This window comes from Pseudopodoces humilis, chromosome 6 (genome assembly GCF_049639895.1).
Source record: "Pseudopodoces humilis isolate 2021_Gansu_Grassland_sample_001 chromosome 6, ASM4963989v1, whole genome shotgun sequence".
Classification (NCBI taxonomy): Eukaryota; Metazoa; Chordata; class Aves; order Passeriformes; family Paridae; genus Pseudopodoces; species Pseudopodoces humilis.
In genome coordinates this window covers 10,236,683-10,256,960 of record NC_142205.1, presented here as the reverse complement: position 1 = coordinate 10,256,960, position 20,278 = coordinate 10,236,683, and the positions used below count along the sequence as shown (strand labels likewise).

General features: G+C 38.5%; 1 protein-coding gene across 1 annotated transcript in view; it reads left to right on the top strand.

The window, feature by feature from the left end:
• Nucleotides 1-8,175, top strand: part of CPZ (carboxypeptidase Z) — a 33,781-nt gene extending 25,606 nt beyond the window's left edge. Inside the window, exons 8-11 of the mRNA XM_005517868.3 lie at nt 1,927-2,062; nt 3,144-3,283; nt 5,919-6,018; nt 7,682-8,175. Of these exons, the coding sequence (XP_005517925.2) occupies nt 1,927-2,062; nt 3,144-3,283; nt 5,919-6,018; nt 7,682-8,037 (732 nt within the window). The 3' untranslated portion in view covers nt 8,038-8,175. The remainder of the gene's footprint in view (nt 1-1,926; nt 2,063-3,143; nt 3,284-5,918; nt 6,019-7,681) is intronic.
• Nucleotides 8,176-20,278: the final 12,103 nt, after the last annotated feature.

Below are 20,278 nucleotides of genomic sequence, written 5' to 3'. Positions count from 1 at the left end.
GAGCAGAAATATCCACACCAAGTCAAGTTCACTCCCTTCCCTCCCCCTGAAAAACCCAAACCCAACCTGTGATGGTCAGTGGGGTAAAATTCTGGCTGAGGTAACAGCATTGACCTCGCTTTACTGAGTGGAACCTCACACTACCAAAATCACAAGGATTCCTCTTTTTCTTCCTTTATTGTTCCACTATATTATACCTAAAAATGCAAGTTTCCTTGAGCTCCATGACTGTTCATATGTTAGCTTCTAAGTGTATTGTTATCCAGGAACTTTTTTTTTTTTAAGCATAACTTTATTTTTTTTTTTTTATTGATTTTGTTTGCTTTTGGAATTCTCACTTTCTCTTCTCACTACCTCTATCACTTTCACTTCAACCAGTGGCCAGGCAAAAGCCTTATGCCTCTTGGTGTGAAGCAAGAGGAGGCTTGGTCACTGGAAATAGGACATCTGCAGATTTCCTTGTAAAAGGTGAGGATCATACTCCTTACTCACATAGGCACCTTCTAAACTTTATATCAAATACCTTCTACGGACAGTTCAGAACTGGGACCCAAATTCCAGCAGAAATTAAAGATATTGAGCCTGGCACTGAAGTATTTGCAGTGAAAGTTCTTCTTAACATATTTAATTAACATCTATTTCTTTTCCGCAAAACTTTGAAGAACACTTAATTTTCTGGTCTGAGAAATATTTAAACACAGAAACTTAAGGGAGTTGCAAAAGCATTTTCTATTAAGTCTGGATTTTTCATTTCTGGTCATCAGAAGCATTTCAGTAAAGTGTCTTTACATTAAACTCTCTTTCCACCTTTCCTTGGTCACCTACCTGATTCCATAATTGACTCAGCCATGTGATTATTAGAAACAATTACAAAACATCAAACAATCACGAATATCAATGAATGTAGTGTTTTTGGTCATTTTGGTCTTTATCCTTGATGACAACACTAGGATAAAGTTTTGGGATCATTTCTAAAACTGGGATTTTAGCCACCAAACTTCTTGCACGTGTCTTAAGCAATATGGAAAGAAACTCATGATGATGAATAGTGGGATCAAGCATCATCTGATAACTGCTGTAATTTCAATGTCAAAATCTGAAAGACTAATCTTAGTAGGTGAGGTTCCAATAAACAAAAAGGAGAGGCAGGATTTTTGTGCAAAGTTGGAATAACCATGGGAGAAGAAGGGCAGGAACATGATTCAAATAAATGGTTTCTTCAGATAACTGCTCTTTCTTCTGTCTTCACTACATATTCTGCCACTGTTCCTTTCTGTGTGGTGACTGCTCTGCTCTTCATCAGTGTCAACACTCTTTGGAAATCCGTGGTGACATCCTACATCACCACATCCTATCCTTCACTTTTTAGGAATGATTTCTGCCCCACAGAGAACCAACTGTCTCTGAGATTGATCTGGCAGGTTTTCCTGTGTGAGTGATAAGTGCAAAGCAAATTGACACTGACTATCTTAAACAACAGCACTCAGTGTAAAGGCTTATTTGGGCTGAAGCTAATATAAGTATTTTTAATGGGTAAAAATATCAAAAGCTAAGACAAAACCTAAAGGAGGACTAAATTTCAATTTTAAAACCTAGTACTTGAAGTACAATCAAAAATGTCCTCTGCTTCTGCCCCAGGTGGTAGATTGAATTCAAGTACCAAAAAATCCACTGGTATTTAATATTTTGTCCCTGGATAAATCTATTGGATTGCAGAGAAGAACCCTAGAGAAGAAGACAAATCAAAATTTCTTAGCAACAAACAAAACTTCCTTGCAGAGCAGTTCATCACCTCAATCACTCTCGAGGATGCAGGGTGGCTTGTTGTCTGGACTCATAACAGCAATTGTTAATAACTATTAATAACTGAAAACTAAAAGTTTCCAGTTTGTAAAAGCAAACACATTTCAATCCTGTCTGTTACAGGTGTTCAAAATGCTGGCTAAAGCCTATGCAGATGCACACCCCGTCATCTCAGACCGGTCTGAACTTCGCTGTGGTGGGAATTTTGTAAATCGTGGAGGTATTATAAATGGTGCTGAGTGGTACAGCTTCACTGGAGGTAAAACCACTTTACCATCATATCAAGTGAGGTAAAACCTCTATGTGACCTTTATAAGACACCAGGGTTTGAACAAAATTATTTTATTCATTTCAGTTTGGTTTAGGTCCTACCCATGCGAAACATAATTTTTAGGCGATTTAAGTAGTAGAATCTATGTTGGTAATATTTTTATTCAGGTAACATGGGATGCACTCAACCCCAGTGGGACTTGAGGAAAATTAACAACTTATGCAAGGGTCAAATTTGTTATATCAGATAATATTTTTTATTTTCAAATCTGATATATAGAAATAAATGCTTAATGCTATGCTCTCATTCCTTAGCAGCCCGAGTCGGAATCCATCTTGTAGACTATGCATGTGCTGCTTTCTCATCTCTTTAAATAAATTCATTTTTTGAGGAAAACTACAACAGAGACAAACATCCAATTAATTTGTGCTTCCATTATTAATTTGATTTCTCCAATAATAGTATTTTGTTTCTTTAGAATTTCTTCAATACTGGCATGGATAAAATATCAGTGTTCATAAATTTTCAGCAGTGCTTCAGTTGTGTTTTCCAATAGGACTCAGCTGGATCCCCAAATAATTATGTTGAAACTAGACATTTGGAATGCTTTGGGGCATGTGTGAGAATTAGGTTAAGTTCTCTTTGGCTTACTTTCTTCCCAAAATTATATTCAATGTCTTTTGTACAGAAACGGTTTTGAACATAATAATTGCAAAAGGTCAGTTCTGTTCTGCTGACCCTTGGCAATCACCTCTGATACAGCCGATTATACAATTACTGTGATTAACCAATCTTTATTGCTCTATTGCTACTTCTTGGCCAGGTGAATAATAATGTAAAATTATTTTTTTTTTGCCTGAAAGAAATGTCATTGTCATTAGTTAATTTACAGTTGAAACAAGTTGTAGAATTCTGAATTTGTTGAACACTTTTTATATATAAGCAAGCACTTTTTTCAGGATAATAACCCACACCCACGGGGATGGCAATCAGCTGACTGAGCAGCAAAGCTCCAGTTAAAAGCTACATGGCTGTTCATGAGCTCTCCTCTTTCTTTTTAAACCTGTAGGTATGGCAGACTTTAATTACCTTCACACAAATTGCTTTGAAGTTACCGTGGAGGTAGGATGTGAAAAGTTCCCTTTGGGGGAAGAACTGTTTACAATCTGGCATGAAAACAAAGGTGCCCTTCTGAATTACATGGAAATGGTACTGCTCTGCTTTTACAGACCTTTTTTCTTTTGTTTTTCTTTCTCATTCTTTGTCAAAATTAATTTCTTTGCTGTTTTTCCTGGTTAGCTCTCGAGATGATGCTGAATCAATCACCACACTCCTCCAGGGGCCCCAGTGCCTCAGTTTGTCTAGAAGGACACAGGTGGTATTTTGTCTATGCTGCAGAAGGGATTGAGATTGAGGACTACAAAGGCCTTGAAAACAGTGAGAAAGGAAATTATCTGTGAATACTTTGGGCAGCATTGTTCATCAACTGTCCAAAATTTAACACTAGAGAAAAGAGAAAACCTTAATATTCAGAAAAGTATGAATCAACCTTCCTCTTGAGGACTAAAGCATCAAGATCTTCTCTTCAGAGAACTTCCTGAAATTTTCCTTTTCATGTTCCATGTTTGTGTAACAAACCCTACTGTCCCACAGCAAGAAAGTTAGATTCAGCTAAAATCTTGCTAGAAAAGCTATTAAACACTTTCCATCTTGATTTCTTTATGAAAGTAGTTATTAAATATCCAAAGCCAAATCTTCTAAAGAAAAAACTGTGTGTCCCTGAGCATTAAAACATGCCACTTAAATGTCATTTTTAATAATGAGTTTAAGCTCTGCAAAAACAAATACCTCACTGACAATAAGTAAGTGAGCACAGAAACAGAAGTTGCTCATCTTTCAGCCATTAGTAGATTAGTTTTCTGTCATGCCTTATTTTGATAGAGTATGCAGTAATTTAAAATTGTTAGGAGTGTTTTTATGGCCTTTCTAAGCAACCTCTTGCTACTTGTGGTAAGTATTATCATTCAATAAAGTCTACAGTACAGACCACCAAACTCATTTCGTTTTACAGCTGTCTGATGAAAATGAGTTTTAGTGAATCCAAATGGAGCTGGGTTAAATCCATATATATTACAATTGAAGTCTTCAAGATGTAAAGATTTTATAGTGTGAGATACTGTAGAAGTCTGTGCTGGAAAAGCTTTCTGAGTAAATGCAGGACAGTAAGCAAAACAACTTTGCAGATAAGGATGACTGAATTACCCCCGATAAGGATTAAGTCTGCCATAACCAATTCAAACTTTTCTTATTCTGATATATACCAGGCTGTTTGGTGTGTGTACAAATCTACTTGGCTTAACACACAGAAGTAGAATTCATTGTCCTAAATGCTGATCTCTTCTACCCATCAGAAGCAATAACAAAACACCCTACCAAACTCAAGTGACACCAATTTGAGGAAAAATGAGAAATAATACATTTACTAAAGAAACCAAAGCAAGATTGTTAAAGAAATTTCTTTTTTTTTTTATTTTTATCCTGTCATGTAATAATTGCAAAATTTTTATTGAAGCTGGATGAGGTCATACTACTTTGAGTATGTCTACAATGTAAATTAAATTTAAGCCTGAGATGACTCTTCTGACCATATTTACTCTCTATCCATATGATAAATCCCCAAGTTTATGCTGCAAGAAAATTGCAGTGCTTTATTATAAAGGACAGTTTTCAAATTCTTATATTGACTTGCTCCTAAACCTTCCAGTGAATAGCTTCACTCAGTATGGAAGAGCTGCTTAACAAGAGCAGTGACAATAGAGTCTCACCTCACATTTAAAACTGCTCTCACTAGACGACTTTTTTTTCCAAGCTTTTTTTATGAATTGGTGTAAATTTGGATATTTTAATGGTTATTTTTAAACATTTTTATATTCCAACAGAAAAGCAAATATATGTTTCCCATTGTTTTGATGTTTTGTGGTTTTTTCTATTCTTTTGTGACAAGGGTACTGGGGAAGGGAAAATTAAAGGAAAAGAAAAGAGAAGTTGGGGAAGTGAAGAACAACTCAAGTTGGTCATAGCTCCTCAGAGAAAAAGTCAAAATGGAATTATTTTTTCACTTAAAAAGGTCATATAGATTTCCCAATATAAAATATTTTAAATTTGGATGACTGCAGAAAGAGGATCTTAAGAGGCTTAATGTTTAAATACTGGGAACTTTTTTTCTGTTTAGTTTTGTTTTATTGAACTTACAATATAGGTGTTTGTGCACCTCCTTGCATGACAGAATTCACATTGCTCTTTAGTTTATCACCAAGCACATTTCTCAGCAGCTCAAGCAGCTCAGTTCTGTGCTTGTAGAGAAGGGGAAATGGCTGTCATACACTCTGCTGTCATGACATTCTGACAGGCAGTGAAGTGTAGGCAGCAGAGTGATGATGAGTCACAAGTACCTGAAGTGATGCCTTCTCATTGTGTTCAGAGCACCAGATTGGTTTTGAAAGCCTTAACTTTTAATTTCTTTGTGGTCCTGTGTCTAGGGCAGACTTTCAGAAACAGTACTTAAATACTGTGGTCAGACCATGAGGTGCCAGTGATTTGTGCACAGAAGGGTCTCTCAATGCAGAGCCACATACCTATCCCAAAAAAGCTCTGGTGCCATTGTCCCTTTCCCTCAGTCTCTTTGGACCTCCCAAAATAGGGAATGTAATCTGAAGGGGCATTATCTTCTGAGAGCCTCTAAATGGGTTGAACTCTTTGACAATTGTTTCCCCTCTACAAGGTTTTAATGAGGAGGTGGTATTGTAGTAAGTGACTCCCATCTGATTTTGCTTTGTTTTGCCAGGTTCATCGGGGAATAAAAGGAATTGTGTCTGATAAGTTTGGCAACCCGATAAAAAATGCTCGTATTTCAGTCAGGGGCATTCAGCATGATGTCACCACAGGTAATATTTTGAGTTCAAGATTTTTCATGGGGTAGAGTGAAAGTACTGAGATCTTGACCTGTGAAAGTATTGTCATGTTTGGTAGAAACGGCACCTTAATGGAAAACTGAAGGCTCAGGTGGGGGTTCCCTTCTGGAATAAGAGGAGAGAAGACATGTCAGGTTGCCTGCTAAGTCTGTCCGGTCTCTGGGATGATGGAGTTCTTGATGTGAAAAATTTCACCTGGAACAGTCTGCTGTCCACCAAAGCCAGTATTTGGAGAAATATGGCAAAAGCTCTGCTCAGAGGCTGTAACTCAGCATGTGGAGATGTGGAGCCTTGATGGAACAAGTTAGTTGAGATATTGTGGACATGTAGGTAGTGCAGCAGGATCCTCTCTGTTTTTCACAACTAGAATAATTGCAGATATTGAAGCGTACACAGCCTTTCTGTTCATGTGGAAACACATAAATATGTGCAATTTTTGGATAATTATTATTAGAACATTGAATTATGTCTACTTTATACCTGTCACCAACTGATAAACACATATTGGGGCATATACGACTGTTACTTTTCACAGTCATAAAGTTCTGAGCTCTTAGGCTGTCACTGAAATCAATGTTTTCTTTTTATTATTGATTTCAGTGAGAACAGGGTAGGCCATAGAAGTGCAAAACAGTAGATATGAATGGTTACATTTTGCTCTAATGATAGTTGTTGAATCAATTTGGAAAGCCAGAATGGCTTATAATGTACTGGATGTTTTCCAGCTTTCAAAAAAACTAGCATTAGAGGGGATACAATAGTGGAGATAATGCAGATTCTTGAGGCTGGTGGGAGACTCTGTCATGAATTAGGGTCTTTTTCCAAACGTCTTCCCAGACAATGGCTTCCCATTGGCAGTGGACCTTTAAAGGATTAAGAATTAAATAAAAATATGTTTACACTGTAGGAAAGAAAGTATTTTTTCTGAGTTAGGTAAGGTTAAAATGTCATATGGTTTAAAAGAACTAAGAAATTCCACAAGAAAATAGTATCAATGCGACACTAACTGAACTAAGAAACTTGCCATTCAAAATAGAGGAAATATAAAATGAGGAATAAATTTTTCAGTTTTAAAGCTCCCTGCTTTTTCCTGCAGGGTCTAACCTTCAGCTGGAGGAAATTTACACCCATTTTACACTAATGGCAATTTATACCAGCTGCAGCTCCAGCTCCATAGTCTTACATCCGAGAATGTCTGCAAAGTAATTGAGTGTAATTTAATAAAAAGAGGGATTTCTTAGCTCCTTAGACATTTTAAATATATATATGTATATATATAGCAGTCTGGATTCTGATTTCACTTTCTTAAGTTTCACATAGTTTAAAATTAATTTCTTTGGGAGTTATTCGTTATACCCTTGGGAAAAGCAGCATGAAGGAAAGCATCTCTTCCCCGTGATACAGGAACAGCAGTTACTGACATTTTGTACATGAATTTTACTCCATTAGCTCCCAAGGGCCAGGTTTTCACAGGCAAAGTCTCTTTTTGTCATCTAGAGTTTGCCTTCAAACATTTTTTCCAAATCTGTGCTGCTTCCACGGCCCCTTAGGTGCTTGTGCCACCGCGTGTGTGTGCAGCTACAGAGGTGAGGCTAAACACTGAGCTCGCTTTTCTTGTGCCTGTGCCTTTCCCAAGCTGCCGACGGCGACTACTGGCGGCTCCTGCCCGCGGGGACGTACATCGTCAGCGCCCAGGCGCCGGGCTACAGCCGGGTGATGAAGAGGGTCACCATCCCTGCCAGGATGAAGCAGGCCGGCCGGGTGGATTTCGTGCTGCGGCCTGCCGAGGCCTGGCCCAGCAAGCTCCTCCGCCGCTCCATGGAGGACGCGTACGACCCTTACGACCCACTGGAACTTTTTGACCCTCACGCCCAGCACGGGCGGCCGGAGGCTCGAGGAGGGTCCTCAGCGGGCAGGGAGAAGCCCTGGTGGTGGTCATACTTCAGCTCTCTGGACCTGCACAAACCTCTGTGGCTGCTCAAGCAGCGCTGACGTGCAACGCCGCGCTCTGCTCATCTCACTCCGGTGCCCTTCCACTCCTCTCCAGACGCCCTCACTGCTCCTGGCAGTATTTAAATGTTTCATTTGAAAATATGATATTAATTCAAGCACACTCGCTTCTTTTGTTTTCTCTTCACACACAACTGAGTATATTCAAGTGGGTTTTTAAGTATTAAAAATGATGGTGCACATCCAAAGGCCAGATTTTATGCAGGTTTTTTCCTTGGTAATGCTCTGTACTTCTGCCCATGTAGTTAATCATCACATTCATTATTTATTAGGTTCTAAGTACCTGCAGGAAAATATTCCCAATCCTTTAATGCATTTTTGTACATGTTTTAATACATTAATGATAACATACTAAAAACAACATTCAGAAACACTCAGAAAATACTTTTATTTTCCCCTTTTACGTTAGCTTATTAAGTTCATTAGCTCTTCTAATAGCAGCTCAAAATGTAGGGTTTTTTGGGGTTTTTTTGTAATTTTAAATGTTTTCATAAATTTAAAAATAGGCTCTTAATGTATTTAGCAAAATACCAGAAAATGCCTTTACTGCTGGAAATACACACATCTTATAAATGTGTGTAGACACAGAAAAATACATGAGATAACTCATGAGGAATTTAGGTTAAAGTGTGACATATTACACTAAAATTTTTAATATCATGCACTGTTCTGAGCCTGTGTACATGTTAATGAAACTTGTAGATATCAAAGAAATGAAACTTCTTTTCAAGATAGTCAAGTAAAGCTCAGTGAATAGTGGTGTTGCAAGATGCTGTCCTTTCTGAAATATCAGATGCAATGTATTTTTAAGGTGATATATATATAAAAAAAGTCCTTGATTTTGATGAAACACATAGGCCCACACTTCATTTTAGCCTGAACTGTTAATGAACTCCCTACACAGACTGTACTTCCCCCTCTAAAGGCCACAGTGCGTAAATAGTGTGATTGTTGGAGCTGATACACTTTCTGCAGGAGCTGCTGGATTAGCTATGTGGATTGTCCTAAGAATTCTAAAAACTTTTTTGGCCATCTTAGGTAAAGCAGCCCCATGTGCATGACCCCCACAGTCCACATGCACATATCCCATACTAAAGCTTCCTAGGAAGACCCAAGACATGAATGATCTTAATTCCGCAACCAGATGCTGCACATGGCTAAGTACTTTATTCCCAGTTGTAATCTGATTGAAGTTAGGAGTCTGTTATTCGTGTGCTTGGATGTCTGCAGGACTGGAGACTATGTTAAAATGAAAGAACATTATTTCAGAGCATTAACGAAAAGTAATTATATGGGAGCGAATGTACTGCACGCACATGGATAAGTGTTCCTTGCCCAGGCTTGCCAAGTTAAAGGAACTCTGAACTCTAAATATGCCAAAGAAAATTGAGCAGGAGATACACCTCCAGACTTTATTTCCAGTAACAGGTATTACTGCTGTTTTCTGTGGTCATTTTTTTCAAAGCCAGCTTCCTGTGAAAATAGTGGTGAAGCTAACAAAATTAGAACACTATGCCAAATTGCTAAGTATTAGCTGCACTTATTAAGCACATAATGTGTTGCATGCTTAGAAAGATGTTTTCTCTAAGTATTTCCTTGATTCTCACAGAGCTATTTAGAAATTTTTTTCAGGTGATCACATAAACCCAAGCCCGCTGAAATGCAAAACAGGATGACTGTGCCAAAAACACACTTATTTCCTGCAGTCCTGAGTTGGAATAGCAGATGAGAGTCAAGACTTGGGAAATATGATTTCTGAGTAGATTGTAAAGACATCTCATGTTTGAGACAGTTTGAAAAAGTAGTTTACCATACTACTATACAACTTACGTGAAATAGTATGAGAGAGGAAGAATAGCCTCTCCCCCCACCTCAGTCATAATAAGAGGTGTCCAGCAGAGAAAAAGTTAAGATTAGAACCTTCTGCAGGTTCACACTCAACAGCGTGTATAGAAGGGATGTATTAAACTGCCTTGAAGTAACTGTGAGGCTCTTGGGAAAATGTGTTCTTCAGTCTTCTGGAACTATTTAATCTTTTTCATAAGAGGAATTCTTCATTTTACAGTTCCCTTGGAGGTGGAAAAGACTGGTAAAATGACTAAGTAGCTCCCAAAAATCCATTTTACTTTAGATGAGATTTAGGACATATTTATTGGTGCTTTCAGAAAGAAAAGGAAAGAAGCAAAGAAGGAAAGAAAGAGGAAGAAAACAAAAGAAGGAAGGAAACAAAGAAAGAAAAGGAAAGAAGAAAGGGAAGAAAAAAGAAAATTAATAAAAGAATTGGTCAAAGCCAGCCAAGTAACAATGTAACCAAAATTAACATCACAATTCTAGTTTTATTTGATATTAATACAGACATACTTTTATATATATATGCGTGAGAAAAAGTATTGGCGTGGATATGTATCCTGAACTGGATTACATAAATCTTCTCCAATACTTATTTAAATCAAAAAATGTGTGTTTAATATCAGACAGTTTTGTTAAAAAAAATAAAAAGGCATAACCCAAAATAACCTACTCCGTGACTATAATGTGGTTCAAAGGATTTTTAAGTGGTGGTGAAATTTAAGCAGCTGTAGGCAGCTCTGTAACTAACGTATGGAAATGAACACAGTGATCAGCTCTCTCATGCACCTCTGTAAGGTGCTTATATACAGAGTTTAATGGAACATAAATTTAGAAGAATATTAAATACTTTTTAAATAGAAATAGGGATTAAAATGCTCCAATGAAACATGCCTTCCTACAAGTGAAGTGAAAGTAACATAGGAAAGAAGTGAGAAATAAGCAGAGTTCTCTGGCAGTCTCTGTCATGCTTAAACCCTGCCTTGGAGACTAGGCTTGGCCTTTTTCCAGTGCTGCTTTGGATTGTGGCAGGTTCAGCAGCCAGACTGTGCTGTCAGAAATTACAGTGTGTGTTCATCAGGCTCCCTCTCCTTTTAAGTCAGAGTCTACATAATTTTTTTCAATTACCTTCCAACCACATATTGAACACTATTGATGTATGTTTTTGCAACATCCTCCTTAATAATTAATTTCCCAGTCTCCATATTTATTTCAGAGGGATCTTCTCTACCGTGGAGCCAAACTTTTCTGCACAATCACACTAATATATGTTTTGACCTGCCAACTGTCCAGACTTCATTTCTCTGCCAGCAATGAATCTTTCCAAGTCGAAGAATGCAAATCTAGCTAACAGAATTACAAGCATAAAGTGCAAAGAGAAAGCTCTGCTTATGTCATATGTGCTATTTCTCTTTCACTCACATGCCAGAAAAAATGTAAGAACATGTAAAAAAAAATGTCAGCAGTTAAATCACAAGCTTTGTGCATGAATTATACAAAAGAAGATTTGGGTCTCTTTGCTCCATTCATAAAAACTTTTGAGATCAAAAATAACAAAAATAAACAAAGGCATAGAAGTTTGCAGCTGGTGACATCTTCATCTCCTGTAAAAAAATTATCTTCCAGCTTTGGGCCTCCCACATATAGGAAGGAACATCTTTGTTTTCCTAAAGATGGAAAAGAAGAGAAAGGTGTCCTAAGCTAACTGCTGAAAACAGAACTTTAAGTGTCAAAATCACTGAGTAATAGAAGCTCTTCCTGCTATCATTTTGCACAGTGTTTATGTAGTTTTTCTCCCATTCATGCCTTGGTGTAGCAGCTAAAGGGAAGCACTCCAAAGCAATATTGCAGTCTGTTCTGAAGTACTGTGAACCAGCTGTCGATCAGACTTTGCCAAGCCAGTGCATTTCTTTGTGTCCATCACCGTAGTATTGCACTGCAATTCAAAAACAAGTCAGAGATGTCTTTAGTGGGTACAAAAGCAGCCATCAAATTGAGACAAGCCTGTGTGTCTCTGAGGTGATGCTTGCAGACAGACTGGGAGATCTCTGTCATGGGTGGGTATTCACCCCACAGCAGTGAAGCACTGGAGGCTCAACCTTTAGGAGAGGAGGAACAACAGGGACTGGAGCAGTTTGAGTGTCTTGGATGGAAATGTGAGCTGAAGCTGATATACCTCTGTACAAAGCTCCTGTCAGAGGTACTCTCATGCTGTTTTCCTTCACTGTAAGATGTGCCTTTTGAAGCTTCCACAGCGTAAAAGGAGTGAATGGGGAGGCTGCACTCTACTTCCCCTGCTGTCTTTTTCTTCACAGCATCTTGGAGGAGAGATCCCCTTGGACATTTGTCTTTTCTGACCTCGTGTAGTCTCAAGCTGTGCAGGCAAAGGGCTTCTCATTGGACTCATTGGTGGGGCAGCCAGATTTCTCTGAGGAGGTGTTCTGCCTCCAGACATCCTTCATGCTTAGGGGACACCAGAAGGGCTTCTCTGTAGTGGCTCTTTGGTGACCTTTTTGATCCTGGGTCCAGGTCTGCTTACATCAGAGTGTGAGAGCCTGGAAAAAGGGGTGGGGTAGGGACAGTATTTTGGTTTGGTTTTCTTTCTTACTATGCTATGCCATTTTTAATTAACAATAAAATCTTCACCAAGTCAAGTCTGTTTTGCTTACAACAATAAGTAAGGTTTGAATTTCCCTAGGCATCAGGGTCTTCAATAAAAAGATATTGCAATGATGAGGGCAAAATTTTTTGCCTATTTCATAAGCAGGTGTGAGATATCTCCTAAGGAGCTGCTGACAGTCCTATCAGCAAAAGCTGCTGGAAAAGGTAAGAGCTTGTTTTGCATGCAGGTGACGGGATAACTTTATGAAGTAAATCCATCTAATGAGGATTATCAGACATGAATAACAGTATTATGGTTTTGTTATCCCTTCTCGTCAGCCTTTCTGTGTCAACCAAGTTGGCACAGACTTGTTACCCAGGCTCATGCTGACCATAAGAAGTCTGGGCAGGTCATCAGGAGAACAGGGACATGGTCTTGAAAGAAAGAGGCTGCTGAGGACTTTTACTGGCATTGCTGCCACTCAAGGGAAGTGAACAAACTACCCCCAGTACTAACATAACTATTTCCCTGGGAGAAGAAGGAAAAATGCACTCCAGAGACGATATGACTGTGCTCACAGGTAAACTCTTGCTCAACTAACTGCAAATTGTACCTTTGGCTGAAGCAGTCAGAGCAGCAGAGAGGAATGTGGGAAATTCTGGTCTGGATCAGACCAGTGACCACCTCCATGCAGTGTTCCCTGAGGCTGGCAGCTAATCCTGCCCAGACAGGTGGCACAAGGCATGGCCAGGGAACCTCTGCCTTTAAAGAAGAAGCTTTTTACAGACTTTAGAAACTTTAGGCAGACAAAGGTTGTGTGATGTAGCTGCATTTGGTTCACATTTCCAGTGCTGCAAAGTGCTTCTGAACAAAGCCTCAACCATTTTCCCCAAGCAAAGATGTTTAAATTGGGCTGGAATATCACAAGTTAATTTTGGGAAGTGGAATAAAGCAAGTGGATATCTGTGTCAACTGAAAAATATAATAATCTCTTGCCAGGGTTTAGTTCTGGGATGTCATCATGTCCTGTACCAGGGCTGGGGTAGCGCTGAGGGAGGTCTCCATGTCTCTGCATCCCTGTGCCCATGATGTAAGTTCTTCTGGGTCTTTAAGAAATGCCATGAGCTTTTATTAACCAATATGGTTTACTCTTGTGGTCACTCAGGCAGACAATCCTCTAAATGAAGTCTTTATTTAATCTAGTTATCTATCAGCTAAACTGAATGAAACGTTGATGACATCAAAATATGAATATGTACGTGTTCAGCCAAAAATTAGCACTAGTACATTAATGCAAGTCATTTAGTTAGTTCTTCTGTTTATATTAATATGAAATACCAGACTTAGGCAGTTCACAAGGTGCAAGACTTCAGTAACAGAAGTACTAATGAAATAAAAGGAAAGATCTGAGCAAATTAAAGCAGCAGTAAGGCTTAGTGGTTAGGGCTACCAGGAATCAAACAAAAGGAGAGACATGGCAGCTAAAACAACATTGTTTTGTGACTAATGCAGTGCTCAAGGCAACTCTTCTGCCCTCCAGTAGGTAACCAGGAAATGAGAAGTTTGTTTTGACAAAATTTTCATTTTTTTCACTAATGTTAAGAGATGAATGGAGAATAGAGAAACTTACTCTAAAAATTGACCCATTTGTCTCTGGGAAATAAATCACTGCAGTCAATTGAAATCACTAACAAAATATTTGTGCCATTTATGTAGAGGACACATGAAAACACATTTCTCACCAGAAGGCCATTTCATTTTGGGCAAAAGAATTGGACAATTCCAAATTTTAAAATCTCATAGCCCTTTCTCAGGTACTCCAATTTGTGCATCAAAAGAATGCAGGATACCTTCCTTCTGATGTTAATAGCACTCAAACATCTACTTGTCGGCTTGCTCAAAATCATCAGTCATGGTATGCTCCAGGGTACAGCTCCTATTTCATTCTTTGCTGGGATTCACAAATTGGATTTTCCTCTGACTACCTCCTCTGAAAGGCTTGGTCCAGTCAGCACTCATGTTGCTCATCTGAAAGACTGCAGTAACTGTGTCAACTTGCATTTAAAACCCAGCTAGAGAAGGCAGAGCCTTCAATATTCCTCTATTTAAAGTACAGCTGGTACATCTTCAGCTCTTCCCTCCATAAAAAGTGCTTTGGAACCACATATTCTCTCTTACTGGGCTATTTTCTAGTGATTAGGTCCTTCTGGGTAAGCTACTTGATATTTCTTGATTTTATTTTTTTTTTTAAATAAATCATAGTATCAGACAATCCTAGAATGGTTTGGGTTGGACAGGACCTTAAAGTTCATCTTGTTCCAACCAAAGTGTCATGGGCAAAGATACCTTCCACTAGAACAAGTTCCTCAAAGCCCCATCCAACCTGGCCTTAAACACTTCCATTTCTAAAGTTAAAATTAAAAAAAAATAAAAAATAAAAAATGATGCCATAGTTATTCTCCCTGTTTTCAAGGCTTTCTTTTGAAGAAACTATTAAATTATTAACTATGCAACTATTAAAGCATAATAAATAAATTTATCAGACTGGGAATGTGAAGACACCTGTGGAAGGCATCAACTCACTAGACTTTAATGTAAATATACACGACCAAGATATTAGCTCTAAGATCAGTTTGTACTTAATGCAGATGATGCACTACCTTAGATGCAACCATTTCCATACCAACTCTATCCAGGCCCCAAGTTTCCAACACAGCGGCAATTTTTGGCAGGATTCTTGGCACACACATAAACATGAGTGTAGCTAATGGGAGAAATTCACTGACAAAATGGATAAATCTTTACACACACTGAGGTGATTTTTTGAGGATCTCATCCTTTAAAGGTACTAGCAAATTCTACCAAGGATCACTTCAAGTTGTTTTCATATCACTTTATCATGTAGAAATATATGTTTATTTATAAAACTTCTGCCAAAACCCTATTGCCAGTGTGAAGCTTGCATGCACGTGTAAGAGAGCACAGCTCCATCTGGTTTATGTTCAGTCAAAAAAAGTATAAGAGAACTGACCTAAGTCTCTGTGATTTACAAGGGTATTTTTTGACTGGCACTTAATCTGAATCCCAAAAATTTTACAAATTGGGAAGCATGTCTTCAAAAGTCTCATGAAGACCCTAAAGAACTCTGGAAAAGCATTTGACAGGTAGAAATGTTCCAATGACACAGGGAAGGAGCCATAAAAAACAATCTTTCCATTGCATTGCTAGTGTTTGTAAAACCAAGTTTTCTTTTAGCAGAGGTACAGTGATTACTGATTTTCCAGCTATTCTTTGATAGAAACCTGAAGATGCTTAGCTTTCTTCACACAAATATGATTGCTGTAGACTGAAAAATCAGATAGGTAAGTGAATCTCTTAGATACAGGGACAAAAATCTGACCTGAAACATCTGCATTATTTGTGGGTGCAGTCATGAACACCCATGTAATTTTCTACATAATCCAGCAGTCCAATTTCCAGTGTATCTTGCTACTGCTTGAATATGGTTAAAGAAAGAGGAAAGACTTCCTTAAAGGTCCAGTAACCCCCACATTCTCCCAGGCTGGTCCACACTGCTTGGCAGGTCCACACTGCCTCTTCTCCCTCCGCTCTCTTTTACTTTTGATTCTGCCCACTTCATTGATGGGAAACAACAGCAGCATAATATCATACAATCATTCCTCTGAAAGACCTGTCTGCCCAGGGATTTCTCATAAATTCTTCATTATGCCAAGAGGTGCAGTTTAAGGATACTGGTGGAAATCTCAGCTTGTGATCTTATGTAGAGGCATATGGCTCTGATGCACAAAAATCAGTGTGTCCCTTAAAACATCCCCTCAAAGATATTATTTAGCAGTGGATGTCTTCATGAGTTATTTAATGTCAACTTTTATGTTAAACTCTTGTCAAGTACTTTGCTCCAATTCTACCCTGAGGGACTGATTTTCACAGTTTGCAGATATTTTAATGTCTTTAGCTTTCTTAAGATGATGTTGCAATTTATTACCTAAAGAAAGCTAAGCCCCACTGCTGAGTCAAGGGACAGCTTTCAGAAACTGTGATGCAGAAATCTCTCTGATGGGATTTAGCGATTTGCCTCTCACTGAGTGTCACTTTGAATGCTCTCTTGAGTAGGGATGGGCTCTTGGATGGTGGATGTGAAGCAGGTATGGCATCTTGTCCCTGAGACTGTGAGAAAGCTTTCAGGCTACAGGAGACATCTGGTAACTTTGTCTTGCATTTCTTGAATAAAGGTCAGGGCTTCTTCTGCTTTCCTCCTGGTGCTGCTAATATCCATTCAGCTCTTCTACTGCTGCAAAATTGAAAAACTTGTGGCATGTCAAAAAGTGAAGTGGAATGAAAACATTGAAGAACACAATGCAGCTTTCCTAGACAATTTCCAGTGTCCACATGTGCTTGGGCTTAAAGGCAAATTGGGAAACTCATCACCACTTGGTGTAGTAGTGTGCAGTAGTGCTATGCCATTAAATACATCCTCCACTCTTAACCATGACTGATAATCTATATGAATAGGGATGTAAATGCAGAGATTTGAAGCTGGCATAGCACAAGACAGTTTTCTTCTATCTAATCCATGCTAAAAATGCAAAAGGGTGGTGCAGGCATGCTCCTGACAGTTTGTTTTATGAAAATGAATGTTGTGGTTAAGTGGGTGAGAAATACAATGAGGAGCTGAGGACCAAATGGGAAATGTCTCCTTGTTGAGGAATGCTTTTGCAATCTTGATTTTCTGTGTGTAAAGCTAACCTTGCACTGTGCAGACTGAGAGAAGAGACCACACAACCCTTAGGAGCATATGGGAGAAGTCATTATGTGGACTCAGGAGTATTTGCTAAGATGCCCTAATAATCAAATGAAGTAGCTAAGCTGCCTTGTCTTGCTGGAGAATAGATTGGTTTCTTATGCCATTTACAGAAACAACACTGAACAGATTTTTATTGTAATCATTTGGATTCAAATTCCTCCATCCTTCATCACTTTATGCATTTCATTTCTCTGTAGACAATTCCACATAGATAAACTCTGGAATACTAAAATATATTGTACACATGTTCCTGGAGCTTTTCAGGTACCTGACTGTCTACATCAACATTGACCTTGGAGTGGTGGGCCAAGATATTGGCTCAGTTCCTATTTCCCTAGGCAGAAGTGGTGAGACTGGGATATCTACTCTGGCTCAGTGCTGTTGGATGTGTTATACCAGAAAAGGCATCCAAATGTGAATGCTCTTGGCTTAACTACCAACATCAGTAGGAATAAGCCAGGAGAGTCTGCTCAAAAGATTTGTGGTGAAAAAACACCTTTCAGAAGGAACTATACCCCACCATGACTACACAGGTACCTCTGATCTGCCCTGTGTTTAAAAGTGATATAGCTCTAAATATGAAGTCTGGTTCAAATGAGGTTTCCTTTGAAATTGCTATCTTCTTTAAGTAAATGTAAATGAAAAATGTAAAAGGACTCCCAGATCAGCATGAGCAAAGCAAATATCCTGGTGGCAGCTGAAAATTGTAACAGCACAGAAGAGCAGTGGTGGGTACACATAAGTCTGTAAGCATAGGAACCAAGGGTGCCTGGTATCCCCTTTCTTTGTGACTCAAGGTAGAATTCCCAAGAAGATCCCGATGTCCAAGCACAGATAAACTTACTGGGAAGTCACCTTCTCAGTAGGAACCTTAGCAGGATATCCTTCTTTTGAGACCTTCCTCCATCTCTCAAATTTTGATTGCAATTGACCAAAAGTCAAGTGACAAGTAAAGATAATTGCATGAGCACATATACACACACAAACTCCCACAAATCCATATGTATCAAGGACTTTTTCTACAGAAATCAGTCTAATAGTATTGGAAATGCAAACATATCTGCCCTAGAATACTGGGATGGGCAGCTGCTCCCTCCTGGGTGCAAGGGTGTTCAGTTGCTGGGAATATAAAACCCATCTAGAAGTGATGAATAATGTGTTTTAAGCTGCATTGCCAGTGTTACAAATAAAAAGTCAGAATGAGCTCCTTCACTTTACAAGCAGTGATAAATGCAGTAGAAGCCACTTAATTAGCCTATGATAAATTGCATGCCCAATTAATTGTGATGATTGCCTTGGGGACAAAACCAAACTCGAGGCAGTCTGATGACACCACAGTAATGGCACATTTAGTGAACACTGGAGAGTCTCTCTGCATGCCCTTTCTGCAGTTGTCGGAAGCTGAATCACAACAGTTAACTGCCAGGGATGCATTTCCTTGCACTAACTTTGCCCCAGTTTGACCTTTTCTTCATTTTATTCTGGTTAACTGAATCAATATTATCTTAATGCAGTGTTTCCTTTTCTCTTCCCAGTAGCAGTGCATGGCTATACTGCAGATTTAAAGTGCAATCAGTGAAATATCAGAAGAGTCCAATGGGATTCCTTATCCCTCAGAGCAGTAGGTGGGAACTGGGAGGAAACATATTAAAGGTGAAGAAGTTACCTGCTTGTTAAATCAGTGCAGATCTGAAAGTCGTGTTTCATAAATGTATGTACGGAACCTGGGAAGCATGACCATGACAAACAGGCTTGTACCTGTTGGAGGAGAAAGGTAGTTTTAAAATGTTTGTGCTAAACTGGTGACAAAGACCATGCAGATATTGCTTTTTCAGTTTCAAAACAGCAAACGACTTCACAGGGCAGCATCAGGTCCCAAATGTGCCATCTGCCTGGTCACGGTTCATTTATTTTATACATGATTGAGTGTAGCACTCATCTAGGTTCCTTTTACATAATCATGTTATGATAACCACATAATTAATGTTTTTAGTATTTAGCAGATAAATGAGATGAAAAAAAAAGAGAGAGAGAAATATCTGATGCTTAGAAATTCTTCTCAAGTGCTTAGTAGAAGCCCAGGTTTTTTCTATTTAATCTATAATTTGTTATTTATTTAGAATTATCTTACTATTTAGAATTTAGAATTATCTTACAGTTATAGTAAAGTTTGTTTGTGAACCATTCCTGGGATGTTAATGCATGGATGAAATAAACATTTTTGGTTGGTTTTTTCCCTCTCATATTGTTTTTTCCTCCCAGATATTAATTTCAAAGACTATCCAAAATTTCATCAGGAAGTGGAATAAAGTGACACATTTCAATATAGGCAAAAATATTTCACTTTATTACAGGAGCTGAAGAATATCCTGGAAATCTCATTAAATGTGTGTAGAAAATGTATCTGGTTTTTTTTCAGACCTTCTTACTCCTGCAAGCATCTGAATACTTATATTCTTGCCCATTATTTCTTATACAAATGCGGAGCTTATACTCTTGCCCCTTCTTATTTGGAAAGTTAACCTCTCCACAAATAGAACTAGAGCTTGAGCAGAAACATATGGAGAAAATACTTGTTCTTCTGGTTCCATGAAAAGTTATGAAGTGGAGGTGAAGAATGAGCTCAGTGGGGGAAGAGGAGGTCAATGAGAAATTTGTCCCTGTTTCAAATATTTTCTCATCACTGTCTAGATTGGACAATGTTCTTTCTAGGTCAGGATCATGGAAACATGTCTCCAGTGATTTGACTTTAGCCTCTTGGGATGGATTTATGGCGGGAATTCTCATATTTCCTAGTGATGTTTTAAACTGAAAATATTCAGATAAAGAACTCCATACATTCAAAAAAAAACCACTTCTGCAGACTTCTGTAGCAATGAACAAATCTGATGTCTGCTATTAAGAAAGATCTTTACAAGAATAGTTTTGAAGTGCCGTTATACATTATT